Genomic DNA, 17,081 nt, shown 5'->3' with positions numbered 1-17,081 from the left:
ATAATTATACCAAAATTAATGCACCATTATCTTCAGCTCAGTGTGACCAACCCTTGTGAGCAGATAGAACTGAAGTTGGAACACACAAGCTTTGTCTTCGTGAAACATAACAACTAGCTAGGCTAACCAGTGAATGTGCTTCATTGTGCCCCATGCATGCAGTGTCGGAAACTACAAGACAGTGGCACAGGATAGATTTCCTGTAAATCAGGGATGTGATAACAGAAAAACTGTTCAAATGCCAATGATGATGAATTCTGAACATGGCAGGTGGAAATGAGACAAGTGGCACCTTACTGGAGTTAATCAAGTAAATATAGTCAGTGAAGGTTTACACCTGTTCTACACACTATGAACTGGAGCAGAGGTCAAACAATGCCATCACAGTGGTGGCATCCCAATCATATTTCCTTTCTCCCGAAGTATGCACTTGTTCAATTCCTTCATGGATTTGAAGGGAAATTACAGGTACCCAGCCTGCTCTGCATCCTAATGCCCCAGACACCCAGCCTGCTCTGCATCCTAATGCCCCAGGCACCCAGCATCATAATGCCCCAGGCACCCAGCCTGCTCTGCATCCTAATGCCCCAGGCACCCAGCATCCTAATGCCCCAGGCACCCAGCCTGCTCTGCATCCTAATGCCCCAGGCACCCAGCCTGCCCTGCATCCTAATGCCCCAGGCACCCAGCCTGCTCTGCATCCTAATGCCCCAGGCACCCAGCCTGCTCTGCATCCTAATGCCCCAGGCACCCAGCCTGCTCTGCATACTAATCCCCCAGGCACCCAGCCTGCCCTGCATCCTAATGCCCCAGGCACTCAGCCTACCCTGCATCCTAATGCCCCAGGCACCCAGCCTGCTCTGCATCCTAATGCCCCAGGCACCCAGCATCCTAATGCCCCAGGCACCCAGCCTGCTCTGCATCCTAATGCCCCAGGCACCCAGCCTGCTCTGCATCCTAATGCCCCAGGCACCCAGCCTGCTCTGCATCCTAATGCCCCAGGCACCCAGCCTGCCCTGCATCCTAATGCCCCAGGCACCCAGCCTGCCCTGCATCCTAATGCCCCAGGCACCCAGCCTGCCCTGCATCCTAATGCCCCAGGCACCCAGCCTGCCCTGCATCCTAATGCCCCAGGCACTCAGCCTACCCTGCATCCTAATGCCCCAGGCACCCAGCCTACCCTGCATCCTAATCCCCCAGGCACCCAGCCTGCCCTGCATCCTAATCCCCCAGGCACCCAGCCTGCCCTGCATCCTAATGCCCCAGGCACCCAGCCTGCCCTGCATCCTAATGCCCCAGGCACTCAGCCTACCCTGCATCCTAATGCCCCAGGCACCCAGCCTACCCTGCATCCTAATCCCCCAGGCACCCAGCCTGCCCTGCATCCTAATCCCCCAGGCACCCAGCCTGCCCTGCATCCTAATGCCCCAGGCACCCAGCCTGCCCTGCATCCTAATGCCCCAGGCACTCAGCCTACCCTGCATCCTAATGCCCCAGGCACCCAGCCTACCCTGCATCCTAATCCCCCAGGCACCCAGCCTGCTCTGCATCCTAATCCCCCAGGCACCCAGCCTGCTCTGCATCCTAATCCCCCAGGCACTCAGCCTGCTCTAAATCCTATTCCCCCAGGCACCCAGCATGCTCTGCATCCTAATCCCCCAGGCACCCAGCATGCTCTGCATCCTAATCCCCCAGGAACCCAGCCTACTCTGCATCCTAATCCCCCAGGAACCCAGCCTGCTCTGCATCCTAATCCCCCAGGAACCCAGCCTGCTCTGCATCCTAATCCCCCAGGCACCCAGCCTGCTCTGCATCTTAATCCCCCAGGCACCCAGCCTGCTCTGCATCCTAATCCCCCAGGCACTCAGCCTGCTCTAAATCCTAATCCCCCAGGAACCCAGCCTGCTCTAAATCCTAATCCCCCAGGCACCCAGCCTGCTCTAAATCCTAATGCCCCAGGCACCCAGCCTGCTCTAAATCCTAATCCCCCAGGCACTCAGCCTGCTCTGCATCCTAATCCCCCAGGCACCCAGCTTGCTCTGCATCCTAATCCCCCAGGCACCCAGCTTGCTCTGCATCCTAATCCCCCAGGCACCCAGCTTGCTCTGCATCCTAATCCCCCAGGCACTCAGCCTGCTCTATGGCGCCACATCCTAATCCCCCAGGCACCCAGCCTGCTCTGCATACTAATGCCCCAGGCACCCAGCCTGCTCTGCATCCTAATGCCCCAGGCACCCAGCCTGCTCTGCATACTAATGCCCCAGGCACCCAGCCTGCTCTGCATCCTAATGCCCCAGGCACCCAGCCTGCCCTGCATCCTAATGCCCCAGGCACCCAGCCTGCCCTGCATCCTAATGCCCCAGGCACCCAGCCTGCCCTGCATCCTAATGCCCCAGGCACCCAGCCTGCCCTGCATCCTAATGCCCCAGGCACCCAGCCTGCTCTGCATCCTAATGCCCCAGGCACCCAGCCTGCCCTGCATCCTAATGCCCCAGGCACCCAGCCTGCTCTGCATCCTAATGCCCCAGGAACCCAGCCTGCTCTGCATCCTAATCCCCCAGGCACTCAGCACCCAGCCTGCTCTACGGCGCCGCATCCTAATCCCACTGGCACCCAGAACCCAGCCTGCTCTGCATCCAAATCCCCCAGGCACCCAGCCTGCTCTGCATCCTAATCCCGAAGGCACCCAGCCTACTCTGCATCCTAATCCCCCAGGCACCCAGCCTGCTCTGCATCCTAATCCCACAGGCACCCAGCCTGCTCTGCATCCTAATCCCACAGGCACCCAGCCTGCTCTGCATCCTAATCCCCCAGGCATCCAGCCTGCTCTGCACCCTAATGCCCCAGGCACCCAGCCTGCTCTGCATCCTAATGCCCCAGGCACCCAGCCAGCTCTACATCCTAATCCCCCAGGAACCCAGCCTGCTCTGCATCCTAATCCCCCAGGCACCCAGCACCCAGCCTGCTCTACGGCGCTGCATCCTAATCCCCCAGGCACTCAGCACCCAGCTTGCTCTGCATCCTAATCCCACTGGCACCCAGAACCCAGCCTGCTCTGCATCCTAATCCCCCAGGCACCCAGCCTGCTCTGCATCCTAATCCCCCAGGCACCCAGCCTGCTCTGCATCCTAATCCCCCAGGCACCCAGCCTGCTCTGCTGCTCTACATCCTAATCCCCCAGACACCCAGCCTGCTCTGCTACTCTGCATCCTAATCCCCCAGACACCCAGCCTGCTCTGCATCCCCCAGACACCCAGCCTGCTCTGCTACTCTGCATCCTAATCTCCCAGGCACCCAGCCTGCTCTGCTACTCTGCATCCTAATCCCCCAGGCACCCAGCCTGCGCTGCATCCTAATCCCCCAGGCACCCAGCCTGCTCTGCATCCTAATCCCCCAGGCACCCAGCCTGCTCTGCTGCTCTACATCCTAATCCCCCAGACACCCATCCTGCTCTGCTACTCTGCATCCTAATCCCCCAGGCACCCAGCCTGCTCTGCATCCTAATCCCCCAGGCACCCAGCATGCTCTGCATCCTAATCCCCCAGGCACCCAGCCTGCTCTGCATCCTAATCCCCCAGGCACCCAGCCTGCTCTGCATCCTAATCCCCCAGGCACCCAGCCTGCTCTGCATCCTAATCTCCCAGGCATCCAGCACCCAGCCTGCTCTACATCCTAATCCCCCAGGCACCCAGCACACTCTGCCCTGGCCCTCCATGTGTGACTGGGGCTGCCAGGCCAGCATCACACAGAGACGAGTCTATGAGTAGACACCCCGATTGTGTTCCAAATTGCACACTATTTCCATATATGTAGCGAATATGGTGCCATTTTGGACGGCACTCCAAAGCCCATTGCTCAAGCTGGGCCACAGGCAGGGGACAACAGGGCACCAGGTCAACCTTTGGGATTCCATTCTACCTGCCACGGCAGAGGGACGGCCAACCAGGGTCCTTGTCATGGTCTATGGATAACAGAGAACAAAGACACACCATTGTGTCTAGTTAGAGCCAGTTACAAAAATAATATGGCTTACTGTGCACAAAAGCCTTTAAGATATTGCATGGCAATGTAATTAAAGAAACCTCTGATAAGCTGTTTGCTTGCACTGGTCAGCGCAAAGAGGCAATACTCAGAGAATTTACACACAGCCTAAGATGCCATGCATACTAGTTTGGTAGGCATTTCACATTTGATTATAGAATGCAACAATAGTTTGGAGCCAGCAATACATGTTAAAGTGAGTTTTCCCATATAAATGAGGGTATGAGCATACTGAAGATCCATTTCCAATCATTTCCTCCAATTCCCCAAAATGGAAAATCTCAACAAAGTACCTAATGTGGATCCAAGAGAAACAGGATGTTTTAATAGTGAACTAATGAACTGAACATCAGCTCAGGTTTCTCAAGAGCAACTTATGAGCAACACCAAACAGCCACGCCAAGTGGAATGACAGCATTACAGAGAAAACAGCCTGAATAGACCCTGGGTGTATTTCTATTCATTCATTCATTCCTCTCATGAGGTCATAACTCCTTAGGCTTTTCGTAGCAGGTTTGGAGAGCATTTTAGCCATCCTTAACCTAATTCTCCTAACCTGCTGCATAAACCTGCTGCATAAACTCGCCCAACCTGCTACGAAAAAGTCACTTACGCCGGTAGTTGTATACCTTCTAGTCAAACCGACTAGTGCTGCACTGCCGAGGGCATCCTTCCGGTATACTTTCAATTGGATAAAACGATTTACTCGGCTAGCAAAGGGAACACTCCCACTACCTCGTTCTCCAACCAAGGCGCATGAATTTCAGTAGCAAACTGAAGTGAAGAGAACACTTGGCAACTCTTGCTTGCAAGTGGAAGTTGATCAAGTTCTTAGTTTACAGAATAAGAAAGTCAAGGAGGGATATATACATATCAAAATGGCCTCCTGGGTTTAGTGACCGATCTCAATGGGAATAAAAAAAAACTGATTGATTGGTTGGGTGTTTAGTAGGGCCCGGTGCCCCGGGTGGGTGGAGTTTAGGCATTTTAGATCATTATATTGGTCCTTAAAGGGATACTTCAGGATTTTGGCAATGTGTTAGATGAACTCGTGGACACAATTTCTATGTCTCTGCGTGCAGTTTTAAGGAAGTTGCTAACTAGCGCAATGACTTCAGTCTATGGTAACTGATAGCTAGTAGATACCATAGACGTTATCATTGTGCTAATACTAGTTAGCATTGACTCGCAAAACTACCTTTTATTTCCTTTATACTGGATACAGAGACATCCGACTCTGGGAAAGTAGATAAAGGGCTTCATTGCCAAAATCCCGAAGTATACCTTTACGTGTAATCTCCACCCACCTGGGGCACCCAGACACGCAAAACAAACTCCACCATTGGAAAATGACTATTATTTATTTATTTAACTTGGCAAGTCAGTTAAGAACAAATTCTTATTTACAATGAAGGCCAAGCCTGGACGATGCTGCCAATTATGCTGCCATCGCCCTATAGGACTCCCAACCATGGCCGGTTGTGATAAAGCTTGAAATCGAACCAGGGTCTGTAGTGACGCCTCCAGCACTGAGAAGCAGTGCCTTAGACCGCTGCGCAACTCGGGAGTCCATGGTGAGGGAGTGGAGTTTAGTCATCATTTTTATTTGAAGCGTTGCTTTTTCTAAAGAGGTTCCGAGACTATCATATTTTTTCATACATCTTTAAAAGTCGAGCCTACTGCAAACTAAATTAACGAAAAATGTTAGCTTGTGTTAATTGCTGCGTGTATGTAGAAAAATCACACAAGATGAACCATGTTTGAGTTGATATGGGCAAATCGAATGGTTTTCCCAGATGGACCAAATATGCGCGTAACTTGCTGCACGAGCCACTCTTTGAGTTCGCGCTCACCTTGGGTGCGTTCAGCAGGACGCAACGTTTTGAAATGTTCAGTTAGAAATATGCTGTAGAACAAACATGTCTCTCTAAAATGTAGAATAGGCTAACAAGGCACAGACCATATCACAGGTTCTATATCTATTAAGGAATCAAGTTGGCTCTATTCTTCATTTCATGGCATTTCTATCTGCAACATTCGACAATGTATGCTAACTGCCTACTAAGCATAGCCCTGGATGTCAGGGCCTGAGGTGAGATAGCCTTCAGTTAGTAGGATGGTAGGCCTATGCCTAATTATTGCACACACAACACTCACCAAGCCTAAGCACTCTCCTCTTTTTAGAAAGTGTTTGAAATAGTCTGTCTGGCTTTCATTGTTGACAGTCCATTCTTCTTTCCCTGCAGGTTTTTCTTTTTAGGGAAATTTGAATAGACAGTGAGACAGAAAAACAACCAATAAAACATTTTAAGGAATCCTTTAATCAGATTTGCAAGCAAGGCGCTTATTGAGAATGATAAGAGCACATCATTGTGAGCTGGAAGGAATTCAAACACTTCTGCTTCTTGCATACTGTAGCTTATGTGACTAAATAATACACGGTTTTAGCCTACATTCATGGATTGTATCCACAGGATCAGACAATATTGGGTTCAAAAGCAGCCGGCCTTATTTTCATGACTACAGACTTGAGGGAGTACCACCAGCCATGCCAGGTGTACCAGACTACTCCATTGTCTGTCACAGCACTGTAGGCACCATGGTAGTAGTAGCCATTCAGGTTGGCAGAGTGACATCTAGTGGAAACGAAACAGAACAGCAAGAATTAGGATAAATAAAGAATCATGAAGTGTATTTTATTTGTCATAATGTCAGATGATGTATTCTTTGAATGACTAGATTAGAGAGAGAACTTGTGACATGTCCCAAAGTAGCCCTTTTAGTAGCCTAGACCATTGACAGAGAGAATGAGGATGAAGAACCTGTTGAACCACCAGCCTCCCTTGTCCTCCTGGGCACAGTTGCGTTCGTAGCGGTCGTTGTCTTTGTCATAGGTGCTGAACTTCATTCCCTGGTGACTGGCCCACCACTGGACCTCTGGGTGGTAACTGCCTGATAGAGAGTCACCAGAGTCACCAGAGAACTCACCAAACTGCAGCTGGTAAAACTCCTGGGGATAAACATGATGGTAATATAGTGAGCACAATGCACACCTCCAAAAAACGAACTCCTCAACTGTAATAAGTGGATGGTAAGCAAAACTCTAAGAGAGGAATGAGTTGCATCATAGAATTTTGGGTTTTTCATACAATTGACATATTGGTAGTGTCTCCTCCTGGTTTGTTTAACCTTTGATCTGTTATTTCCTTTCATTTTTCCTAAAGGAAACAACTGATGAGTTGTCCATCTAGACCCCTCAAACTCAACTATGGACCATGAAGCCAGTTCCACTGCATTTTGTCATTGTTCCTGGGTGTGTATGCAATTAATTATCAGGTAGAACAGAAAGGCAGCAGGCACTGGACCTCTTGAGGTAAGAGTTGAATACCCCTGATCTTCACCAATCTTCACGTCCTCTCTCTCTCCTCATCTCCTCAAAACCCATTGGAGGAGAAGGTCAGAGGGGCGGGACCTCTGGCTTTCTCATCCAATAGGTTTTGAGAAGGAGACAAAGAGAGAGGAGAAAGGACACAAGGAGTGTGCAATTGAGATCTTCCCCATGACCCACTGACACGGACAGATAGAAACATCACCCAAAGACAACGTCGTCATCATTCCATGTGGACACTTGTTGAGCAGAGGTGTAAAAATGAAAACCACAGAATACAACACCTTCTCATCTGCAACTTTGAAGTTTTTGTACACTGCATAGCGTTGTACTCCCTCAAAGTCAGCTAAGTTGATCCTCAGGTTGTAGTCACCTAAAGCCAAGGGGTGATGGTAGCCTTTAGTCAAAACTCTAATTCCTCATCTCTCTGTCACTCTCTCACAGTTGTCTTGACTTTTCAGACATTGTAAGGTCTCACATTTACCTTGTGAAGTTAGGTAATATAAGTTGTCATTCCCCAACCAGAACTCCCCACTGGCTGACTGCAGGTCACCAAACCCCCGCTGATAATCCCTCCAGGGCCTGCATACAAATTAGATATGAAGCCAACACATTACTCATTCACATACAGAAGAATGTTACTGTAATCTTATTATTACATAACATCTGAGTCGTATTTGTGTTTTACCTGTTGAAAGACTGGCTGCCATCTGAGCGTCTCTGGATGACTGTCCATCCGCCCCCTTCAGTCATGTCACAGTAGACCCTGACCAGGCTCGGGCTCGCCATGGGTCTGATCGTGTAGAACCCACTGCCTTTGTTCCCAGCGTTGAAAATCTGGGCACAGTCTGAATACAGATTACTGATGAGGTTATGGATGTTTACTTCACAAATGTTATGATTTGAAACTATGAATTCTGCAATCATACACAAAATAAAAGGATAAAGAAGGATTATTGACCTCTATACTGATGATCTCCCAGGTCATGGAAGGTGTCCTGGTCTAAAGCCAGCTGCTCAGTCCTCTGGCTGCTGAGAGTCTGGATGAGCTGCTGCTGCTGCTTCATCACCTGCACCTCCAGAGTCTTCAGCTGGGCCCGCAGCCGCACTGTCTCCTGCTGGCATTCATCTGAAGACTACACACATATACACTGAGTGGTCAAAACATTAGGAACACCTGCTCTTTCCATGTCATAGACTGACAAGGTGAATCCAGATGAAAGCTATGATCCCTTATTGATGTCCCTTGTTAAATCCACTTCAATCAGTGTAGCTGAAGGGGAGGAGGCTGGTTGAAGAAGGATTTTGAAGCCTTGACAGAAGTGAGACATGGATTGTGTTATGTGTACCATTCAGAGGGTGAATGGGCAAGACAAAATATTTAAGTGTCTTTGAACAGGGTATGGTAGTTGGTGCCAGGTGCACAGGTTTGAGTCAAATACACAGTTTCCCGTGAGTATCAAGAATGGTCCACCACCCAAAAGACATCTAGCCAACTTGACACAACTGTGGGAAGCATTGTAGTCAACATGGGCCAGCATCCCTGTGGAACACTTTCGACACCTTGTAGAGTCCATGTCGAATTGAGGCTGTTCTGAGGGCAAAGGGGGGTGCAATTCAGTATTAGGAAGGTGTTCCTAATGTTTTGTACACTCAGTGTGGTATGTATGTACACATGCACACAGACATGTTTATACACACACACAGTATAGCAGTAAGTAGTATAAGTAGCATAAATAACTTGGTTCCCTTGCAGTAGGCTACAGTTGGCCAATATCAAAATCAACCAAACATGAGAAAGAGTAGTCCATAGACATAGTTCCTTGTAATGAGAACTTACCGAAAGGGACATGTCCATGATGAAGATGAGCCCAATGAAAAACAACCTGAAGGTTCTCATTTTACCTGCAGAGATGCTGAAATAATCACAGTTGAAACGGGGATATTTAGGTCCAGTTGCTTTGTCTTTTAGTGGAAAAGGACTTCAACAGACTTTCCACAGCTGTCTCTTCATAGCCGCCTCACAAGAATGTGAGGATTCTCAGTAGCAGTTGAGCTTGTCCTCTTAAATCTTCTGTCTAGCATCACAATACACAGGGGTGAGTCAGAGTGAAGAACTAACATTATGAGAACCAGACAACCCCTTTGGCACATCGTCTATTTTCTTTTACAAACAAACAGGCACAGTATGTACTGATAATCAATTTCAGTCTTTGTTTATATATTTTGATAATAATATTAATAAAGTAACTTACCGCCTTTTGTGTTTAGGGGGGTGGCTTTGAAGTGAATACCTGATTTGCTACAGACATTACAGAACAATGGAGGAAATATGTGTGAAGCAAGTTAGAAATGTGGACTGACATTCAGGACAGCTTGTACTAAATGGGGAAAGATCAGAATATTATGGCATTGTGAAAAGATTTTAAACATTCTAAACTGGCTCTGTATCCATAACAACGGTTTCAACTTCCTCAATGTATGTGACAGTTGGTAATGTTATTAGCTAACTTTGTTAGTTACCTTTTAACGAAAGGTAATGGATTACAAATCAAGATGTTCTACTGAGAAAAAGCGATTAAGGTACAGTATGTGCCTTTCTGTAGTCTACATTTTGCTGGATCCAAACAGTTTCAAACTGAAGGTAAATTAATGCTTGTGTCTGTGTTGCAGTGCCAGGGAGAAGTTATTGGAAGAGAGGCTGTGGCAGCAGAAGAGAGAGTTGAAGAGGTTAAATGATGAGCAACAGCACCTGATCGACTTAAATGCCAAGCTAGAAGAGCTCACACGGACATGTTCCCTACCAGAGGTGTGTGTGTGCGTGCGTGTGTGTGTGTGAGAGGGCGAGATAGATGGAGCATCCCTCATGTTTAGAGGGTGAATTCCGGGTGGCATTACTTTTCCAGGTATTTGTGTGACGAGTTACCAGGAAGTCGCAGATTTCCCTGCAGCCCATTCGACCTGTGCAGCCCTTACAGCCTCTAGTTCCAGTGAAGCCATGATGAACCACACAGAGCACGCTGCTTCAGCCAGTTCACTCAAGACACAGGTACAGCACAGTACACACACAGTACATCCTAAAACTTAAGAGCTAATACCAAACTGATCTGATCCCTGTTTGTTTTCAGCTGTGGACTAACTGTGAGGTGCAGCGACACCAGATCCTGGGAGGGAACCTGAGCCAGAAGAGGACCAGGGCCTGAATCTTTAATGGCAGAGTGTCAGGGTAGATACAGATTGAATGACTCCTACAAAAGGCATGGGATGGAGGAGCAGCTTTCAGAGCACCAGTGGATGGATGACAGGTTAGACTGCGTTAACGAGGTTGGAATGAAATTCACCTGACCAAGATGGCAGATTTTCATGTTGCTAGGATGCCAATCCCCATTCTAGTGATCATTAAATTCTATGTTGGGATGTCCCCTTTCAGGACGATGGCCACGTGGGGAGGGTCCACGCCGTGTCTGCTGGAGGAAGATGGCTATGAGATGGGGGTTGAGGAGGAGGAAGTGGAAGTGGACTCCAGTTTAAGTGAAGAGTCCTCTGAGTCTATCAGAATGAGACAGTCCAACAGGACCAGAGGATCCAGAGAAAGGTTGCTGTTGACTGTTTCCCATTCCACTTTACATTGTTTTGATGTAGGAAAACATGGAGACATTGTCTGCATCCCAAATGGCACCCTATTCTCTTCACAGTGCACTTCTTTTGACCAGGGCCCATAGGGGCCCATAAAGTGCGCTATATAGGTAATAGGGTGCCATTTGGGACGCAGACAATCTATCCGGGCCTGGTCTTCCCTCCCCAGTGACCCCTCTGTGGAGGGGAACCTGCGTCCCTCTCTCTGGGCCAGGGGTCAGCTGTCAGGAGTCGTGGCCAGGAAAAGGTGCACTGGGTGTCGGAGCTGTCCAGTGTGCAGCAGAGGCAGCAGAGGCAGCAGAGGCAGCAGGAGTAGATACACCAGCTCCAGAGACAACTGGACTACAGTACAAGGGTTTGCCACTCACTGGGACAGAACCAGCAGGTCAGACACCTCTTACAGGAGAACTGAGCTTTCATAGCACTGGTTTCTGTTAAGAGGGTGGTGGTGATTAGAATGTTATGATGAGGACTAGGAGGAGTTTGTAATATTGTGTTATTCTCTTCCTACATTGTACCAGATGATGTCCTATGTGTTCCAGTCTGTACTCTACCTGAGCCTTTATGGCATCAGCCCTGGACACACACAGATCTACCTTATCATCAACCAACTCAACCACTACGGCACCCAGCTGGCCAGACAACAGAACAACATCCAAAGGTGGGATACAGTAAAGCCTTGACCATAAACAGCGATGACATTACTGTATTGTGACCAAATGCAAGGGCTTGTTCACTGGTCAGTGGTGAAAATGCATGCCTTTCCACTTCAAGAAAACATTATTTCATTTGACAGAATGAGGCAGCTTTTGAATGATCTCCTACACGAACAACAGTCTCAACCTCCCTTGCCTCCCCCCATAAATACCTTGAACATGAGTGACATCAACACCTTTTCATATCCTCCTTCAGGCAAGGTCTATATTTAACTCTACAGGTTTCAATGCAAGCTGGGGATTTTGTATGACTTAAAAAGAACAAAGTGTTGAAAAGTATAAATAGTTAATTATAAGACATCATTGATCAGTAACTGTTTGTATCTTTTCAGGATTTGACCCATGTCCTGCACCTCACCCATCTGTGGGGGAATTACCGGTTCCCTAGTCCAACACCAGATGGCAGCAGTGGGCTGAGCCGAAGTCCCCTGTGCTGGCAGCTCATGATGCAGTCTTTCCACAGCCACATGATAGCCACTCTATGAATGGGCCAAAACAATGGTAAACCTACTGCAATCACAGTTTTTGGAGCTGGCTCCTCCTCTGTTTGTTTCATGGTAAATTACATAATGATTTGTTATTGAAAAGCATACTCAATTTGAGGAAGTGGAAGCCTGTACCTGTTCAGTTGGGAGAATGTTTTCTGATTGGGTTGGCACACTAAATACATGTTGTGAATGGAGACAATGTTCCAGAATAGAACAACTTTGATTCTCAATACTAGGGTTCCTGAGGATGAGGAGAAGGAGGACAGAAGCACACTGCCAAGAGCCGTCAGCTTGGCGGATGTCCATGTTGGAAGTCCAGACTAGCTAGGTGGCAAAGCGAAGAGCCAGAAAACCTCCAGGTTATTTCCTCTCCATAGAAATAGCAGGAGCAGTCGGTTTGGAGATAAATCTTCTCGAATTCTCACCAGCAGTCTATCCAACCCCGCAGACACCACCGCCAGCCCAATGACAACCCTCAAATCCAGCAAGGCCACCACCCACATCAGCCTCATGTTTAAACACAGCCTGTCCTCATCTAAAAACAAGAGGAAGCAGAGTAGAGAACACTGCAGAACCACTGGTGAGTGAAGGGGATTATAGAGCATTGAATCTGGTACATAGGGAATAGGGTGCCATTTGGGATACAGACATGGACCTAAAAGGAATGTGTGTTGATTTGTGTGTTCACAGATGCGGGGGTCACGGGGGGTTCATTGTTTGAGGTGTTGCGTGAGGCCATCTACTCTGAGGTGGCTAATGTGATATCTCAGAATGAGACTAGGCCCTGTTTTATCATAGTGCTGTTCTACCAGCTGCAGATGCTAAACACAGACTACCTACGGCAGAGAGCACTATTCGCCCTGAAGGTACTGGAACAATTTAATTGTGCCATTTGCCATCTACAGGTGTTATACAATAGGCTATTGTCAGTACGGTAATACAAGATCCATATGTGATCGTTTTTTTTATATTAATCAAGACAATTTTTTATTACTTGCAGGACAGAGTGGCTCGGCATCTTTCTGAAAGAGATGTGACTGAAGACCAGCCTGTGCCTGCCAGCCCTGTTCTCCAGGCTTCCCCCCACCACACAACTGACATCCACAGAGACCATGTTCTCAACGTATGCTGTATGTATGCCTTTCTCTGACCTGCAATCACAAGACATCCTTTGTTAGTTTTATGAACAGACCAAAATTACCATAACAAGAATAATATTCATGTCACTGTTTATTTGATTTGTAAGAGGATTACTCAGGAAAGAGACAGAAAATAAATGTTTCAGAAGGTGAATGCATCCTGTCTATCGCCTCCCACCTTAAGCCATTTGCCATTGAGGATCTGGGTAAAAAAAACTTTCATGGATTTGAACACTGCTATGTCCTTAATTAATAGTCTATGCTATATGTCTAAGTGTCTGTTTAACTTTGATCTGTTGCTATGATTGACTGGACACCCTGCTGTTTTTTAGGTGCCTCTGATGGTACTAACTCTTCCTTAACTGAGATCCAGTGTGCACAAGTTGACACTCAACAACTTGACAGGCAGATAAATGCTATCATGGCTGAGATCCTTCCCATTTTGAAGGTTAAACACAATGCTTGGTGTAGGATATTTGGGATTTCAAATCCCTGAATGTGTATACTTATTGCATTTTATACAATTTCTTAGCTGAAAAAGATTTCTTTAGAACTGAAATTAAGAACTTGTTAATTTCTCACTGTGTGTTGTGTTGTGTTGTGTTGTGTTGTGTTGTCAGGAGCGTGTGGAGGAGGAGTTATCTCCTGGTGTCCATCAGACACAAGGTTCTGGCTCTGACAGCAGAGAATTCATCCGCTTCTTCCACAAACAGCTCAGTGATGTTCTGCAGCTGAGAAAATTATATGAAGTTGTATTTGTCACATGCGCCCGATACAACATGTAACCATGAAATGCTTACTTACAATGCAGTTTTAAGAAAAATAAGAGTTAAGAAAAATAGTTACTAAATAAACTAAAGTAAAAAATAAAAGAGCAACAATAAAATAACAATAACGAGGCTACATACAGGGGGTACCAAGTCAATGTGGAGGCTATATACAGGGGGTACCAAGTCAATGTGGAGGCTATATACAGGGGGTACCAAGTCAATGTGGAGGCTATATACAGGGGGTACCGGTACCAAGTCAATGTGGAGGTTACATACAGGGGATACCGGTACCAAGTCAATGTGGAGGCTACATACAGGGGGTACCGGTACCAAGTCAATGTGGAGGCTACATACAGGGGGTACCGGTACCAAGTCAATGTGGAGGTTACATACAGGGGTACCGGTACTAAGTCAATGTGGAGGTTACATACAGGGGATACCGGTACCAAGTCAATGTGGAGGCTACATACAGGGGGTACCGGTACCAAGTCAATGTGGAGGCTACATACAGGGGGTACCGGTACCAAGTCAATGTGGAGGCTACATACAGGGGATACCGGTACCAAGTCAATGTGGAGGCTACATACAGGGGTACCGGTACTAAGTCAATGTGGAGGCTACATACAGGGGGTACCGGTACCAAGTCAATGTGGAGGTTACATACAGGGGGTACCGGTACCAAGTCAATGTGGAGGCTACATACAGGGGGTACCGGTACCAAGTCAATGTGGAGGCTACATACAGGGGATACCGGTACCAAGTCAATGTGGAGGCTACATACAGGGGGTACCGGTACCAAGTCAATGTGGAGGTTACATACAGGGGGTACCGGTACCAAGTCAATGTGGAGGCTACATACATGGGTACCGGTACTAAGTCAATGTGGAGGTTACATACAGGGGGTACCGGTACCAAGTCAATGTGGAGGCTATATACAGGGGGTACCGGTACCAAGTCAATGTGGAGGCTACATACAGGGGGTACCGGTACCAAGTCAATGTGGAGGTTACATACAGGGGGTACCGGTACCAAGTCAATGTGGAGGCTATATACAGGGGGTACCGGTACCAAGTCAATGTGGAGGCTACATACAGGGGGTACCGGTACCAAGTCAATGTGGAGGTTACATACAGGGGGTACCGGTACCAAGTCAATGTGGAGGCTATATACAGGGGGTACCGGTACCAAGTCAATGTGCGGGGTTTTGTTTTTATTTGGATCTCTTTTAGTCCTCATTTGGACTAATCTTCCAAGAGTCCTTAAACATTGAAATACAATTTATAATACGAACACTTTTTCACATATAAATACACTGTTACAAACAGACATAATACACTAACATATTGACCCGATAAATACTCAGTCTAAAAATATATTAATTCTTCATCTACTATAGTTCAAAACAACATTTCTATGTACTATATTTAAATGGTTTTAAAATATTGTTTAAATGTATATATTGAGAGGTTTCTTATTTGCTCAGTTAAATTATTCAATTTCTTTATTGCTCTAAATCGAAATGTTCTTTTGCCTATTTCTCTTTTCTGTCTGGAAAACTAATTGTACTAGATGGTGGACAATCTACTCCTAGTATTTACTGAATGTCTGTCTCTTACCAACTGAATACCATTGTGAATAGAGTTTGGCCATTTTAAATGGTGTATATTATGAAATAAAATAAGCATGTTTTTTTTTCAATAATCTTGTTGATTGATGACCAACCAAGAGCATTGCACATGACTACAACAGAATAACCATATCTCCACCTTTAAAACAATCCTTGCTGCTTTGTTCTGTGCAATCTGCAGCCTCCTAATTTGACTTGTTGATGAATTTCCCCAGACCACAGAACAGTAGTTCACCTGACTCTCAATTAATGCTTGTGTTATTTGCTTAAGAATCTTTCCTGGTAAATATTTATCTATCCTTCTGATCATGCATGCAGTTTTAATATTGGTTTTACATAGATGAGTTATCTGAGACGACCATGACAAGCAGTTGTCTAGCTGCACTCCTAGTAGTTTGGTTTCTGACACTTCCTGAATCTGTACTCCTCCCATACTTAATTGTATTCCATGCTGTGTTGGCCTTTTCCTATTTGAACAGACCAACATAACTTTGGTTTTCTTGGTGTTTAAAACAAGTGTGTTCTGGCAAACCCACTCCCTGATATTCTCCAAATCTCCTTGTAAAGCTTGCTGTACCTGTTGAACCGATTGTCTTGCTGTATAAATTGTACTATCATCTGCAAATATAGTAGCTTGAGTTACAGATAAGGCATAAGGAAGGTCGTTGGTATATATTAAAAAAAGAAGTGTCCCAAGGAAAATTCCCTGCGGTGATCCACAGTTTAACACATGAGGGAAGAAAATGAACCACTGATATAGGTGGACTGTTTCCTGTCAGTTAGATATGACTGTACCCAATTCAATGCTACCTCCTTAAAACCATAATGCATTCATTTTGTCCAAATTATTTCATGATCCACTAAATCAAATGCTGCACTAAAATCTAAATATAATACACCCACAAACCTGCCATTATCCATAGCAATGCAGTGGTAGTGGAATGGTTTTTGCGATAAGCATGCTGATTGGCTATAATCAGATCATTATTTTCCATATACTCCAATATTTGTCTACTCACAATAACCTCCAATATCTTACTGAGTGAAGGGAGTAGACTAATTGGTCGACTATTGGCAGGAGTAATGGGTTCTTTGCTATCTTTCGGAATAGGACAGACACAGTTTCGCATACTTCCATACATTTGCAAAGATCCCTTTTCCAGTGACCAATTAAATGTATATTTCAGTGGAGCTGCAATCTGGGGAGCAGCATAGCGAAGGAAAACATTGTCCATAAGATCATAACCTGTAGATTTACCATCGGGTAATGACTTCA

The 17,081-nt window shown here is 46.7% G+C and overlaps 2 protein-coding genes across 5 annotated transcripts; one reads left to right on the top strand and one right to left on the bottom strand.

Annotated features, from left to right (window-relative positions):
* Window positions 1-6,341: 6,341 nt before the first annotated feature.
* On the bottom strand, window positions 6,342-9,825 carry fgl1 (fibrinogen-like 1). The gene is made up of 8 exons (XM_014212848.3): window positions 9,685-9,825; window positions 9,270-9,507; window positions 8,391-8,565; window positions 8,118-8,277; window positions 7,914-8,011; window positions 7,714-7,802; window positions 6,864-7,051; window positions 6,342-6,677 (listed from the first exon to the last, which is right to left on the bottom strand). The coding sequence occupies exons 2-8, from the start codon at window positions 9,327-9,329 to the stop codon at window positions 6,518-6,520; spliced, it is 930 nt and encodes a 309-aa protein (XP_014068323.1). The 5' UTR covers window positions 9,330-9,507; window positions 9,685-9,825; the 3' UTR covers window positions 6,342-6,517.
* A 47-nt stretch (window positions 9,826-9,872) lies between these two features.
* Window positions 9,873-15,848, top strand: LOC106612039 (pericentriolar material 1 protein). 4 transcript variants are annotated; one of them, XR_001330219.3, is made up of 13 exons: window positions 9,873-10,012; window positions 10,103-10,238; window positions 10,336-10,478; window positions 10,558-10,734; window positions 10,860-11,450; window positions 11,608-11,726; window positions 11,862-11,977; window positions 12,114-12,282; window positions 12,506-12,628; window positions 12,718-12,849; window positions 12,960-13,135; window positions 13,270-13,856; window positions 14,029-15,841. XR_001330219.3 is itself a non-coding variant. In XM_082956017.1 (13 exons), the coding sequence occupies exons 1-4, from the start codon at window positions 9,969-9,971 to the stop codon at window positions 10,630-10,632; spliced, it is 375 nt and encodes a 124-aa protein (XP_082812143.1). In that variant the 5' UTR covers window positions 9,873-9,968; the 3' UTR covers window positions 10,633-10,734; window positions 10,860-11,450; window positions 11,587-11,726; window positions 11,862-11,977; window positions 12,114-12,282; window positions 12,506-12,628; window positions 12,718-12,849; window positions 12,960-13,135; window positions 13,270-13,856; window positions 14,029-15,841. The 4 variants fall into 4 exon arrangements, 3 of the variants coding, with proteins under 3 accessions (XP_082812143.1, XP_082812142.1, XP_082812141.1); XM_082956017.1 differs by having other exon boundaries at window positions 10,359-10,478; window positions 11,587-11,726; XM_082956015.1 differs by having other exon boundaries at window positions 9,874-10,012; window positions 11,587-11,726; window positions 14,029-15,847.
* The last annotated feature ends 1,233 nt before the right edge of the window (window positions 15,849-17,081 follow it).

The sequence above is a fragment of the Salmo salar genome, chromosome 09 (assembly GCF_965601325.2).
Source record: "Salmo salar chromosome 09, fSalSal1, whole genome shotgun sequence".
NCBI lineage: Eukaryota > Metazoa > Chordata > Actinopteri > Salmoniformes > Salmonidae > Salmo > Salmo salar.
Note: the sequence above shows the minus strand (reverse complement) of the source record. Positions and strands in the feature narration are given on the sequence as shown.

Bases quoted from the DNA above. Each gene is read 5' to 3' on its own strand.
- fgl1 (XM_014212848.3), bottom strand. From the start codon at position 9,329: ATGAGAACCTTCAGGTTGTTTTTCATTGGGCTCATCTTCATCATGGAC. The intron at 8,566-9,269 runs GTAAGTTCTCAT...ATATGTGTGTAG, and splicing joins TCATGGACATGTCCCTTTCG to TCTTCAGATGAATGCCAGCA. The intron at 7,803-7,913 runs GTAAATGTGAGA...CCTTGGCTTTAG, and splicing joins ATATTACCTAACTTCACAAG to GTGACTACAACCTGAGGATC.
- LOC106612039 (XM_082956016.1), top strand. From the start codon at position 12,735: ATGACAACCCTCAAATCCAGCAAGGCCACCACCCACATCAGCCTCATG. The intron at 12,850-12,959 runs GTGAGTGAAGGG...GTGTGTTCACAG, and splicing joins AGAACACTGCAGAACCACTG to ATGCGGGGGTCACGGGGGGT. The intron at 13,136-13,269 runs GTACTGGAACAA...TATTACTTGCAG, and splicing joins GAGCACTATTCGCCCTGAAG to GACAGAGTGGCTCGGCATCT.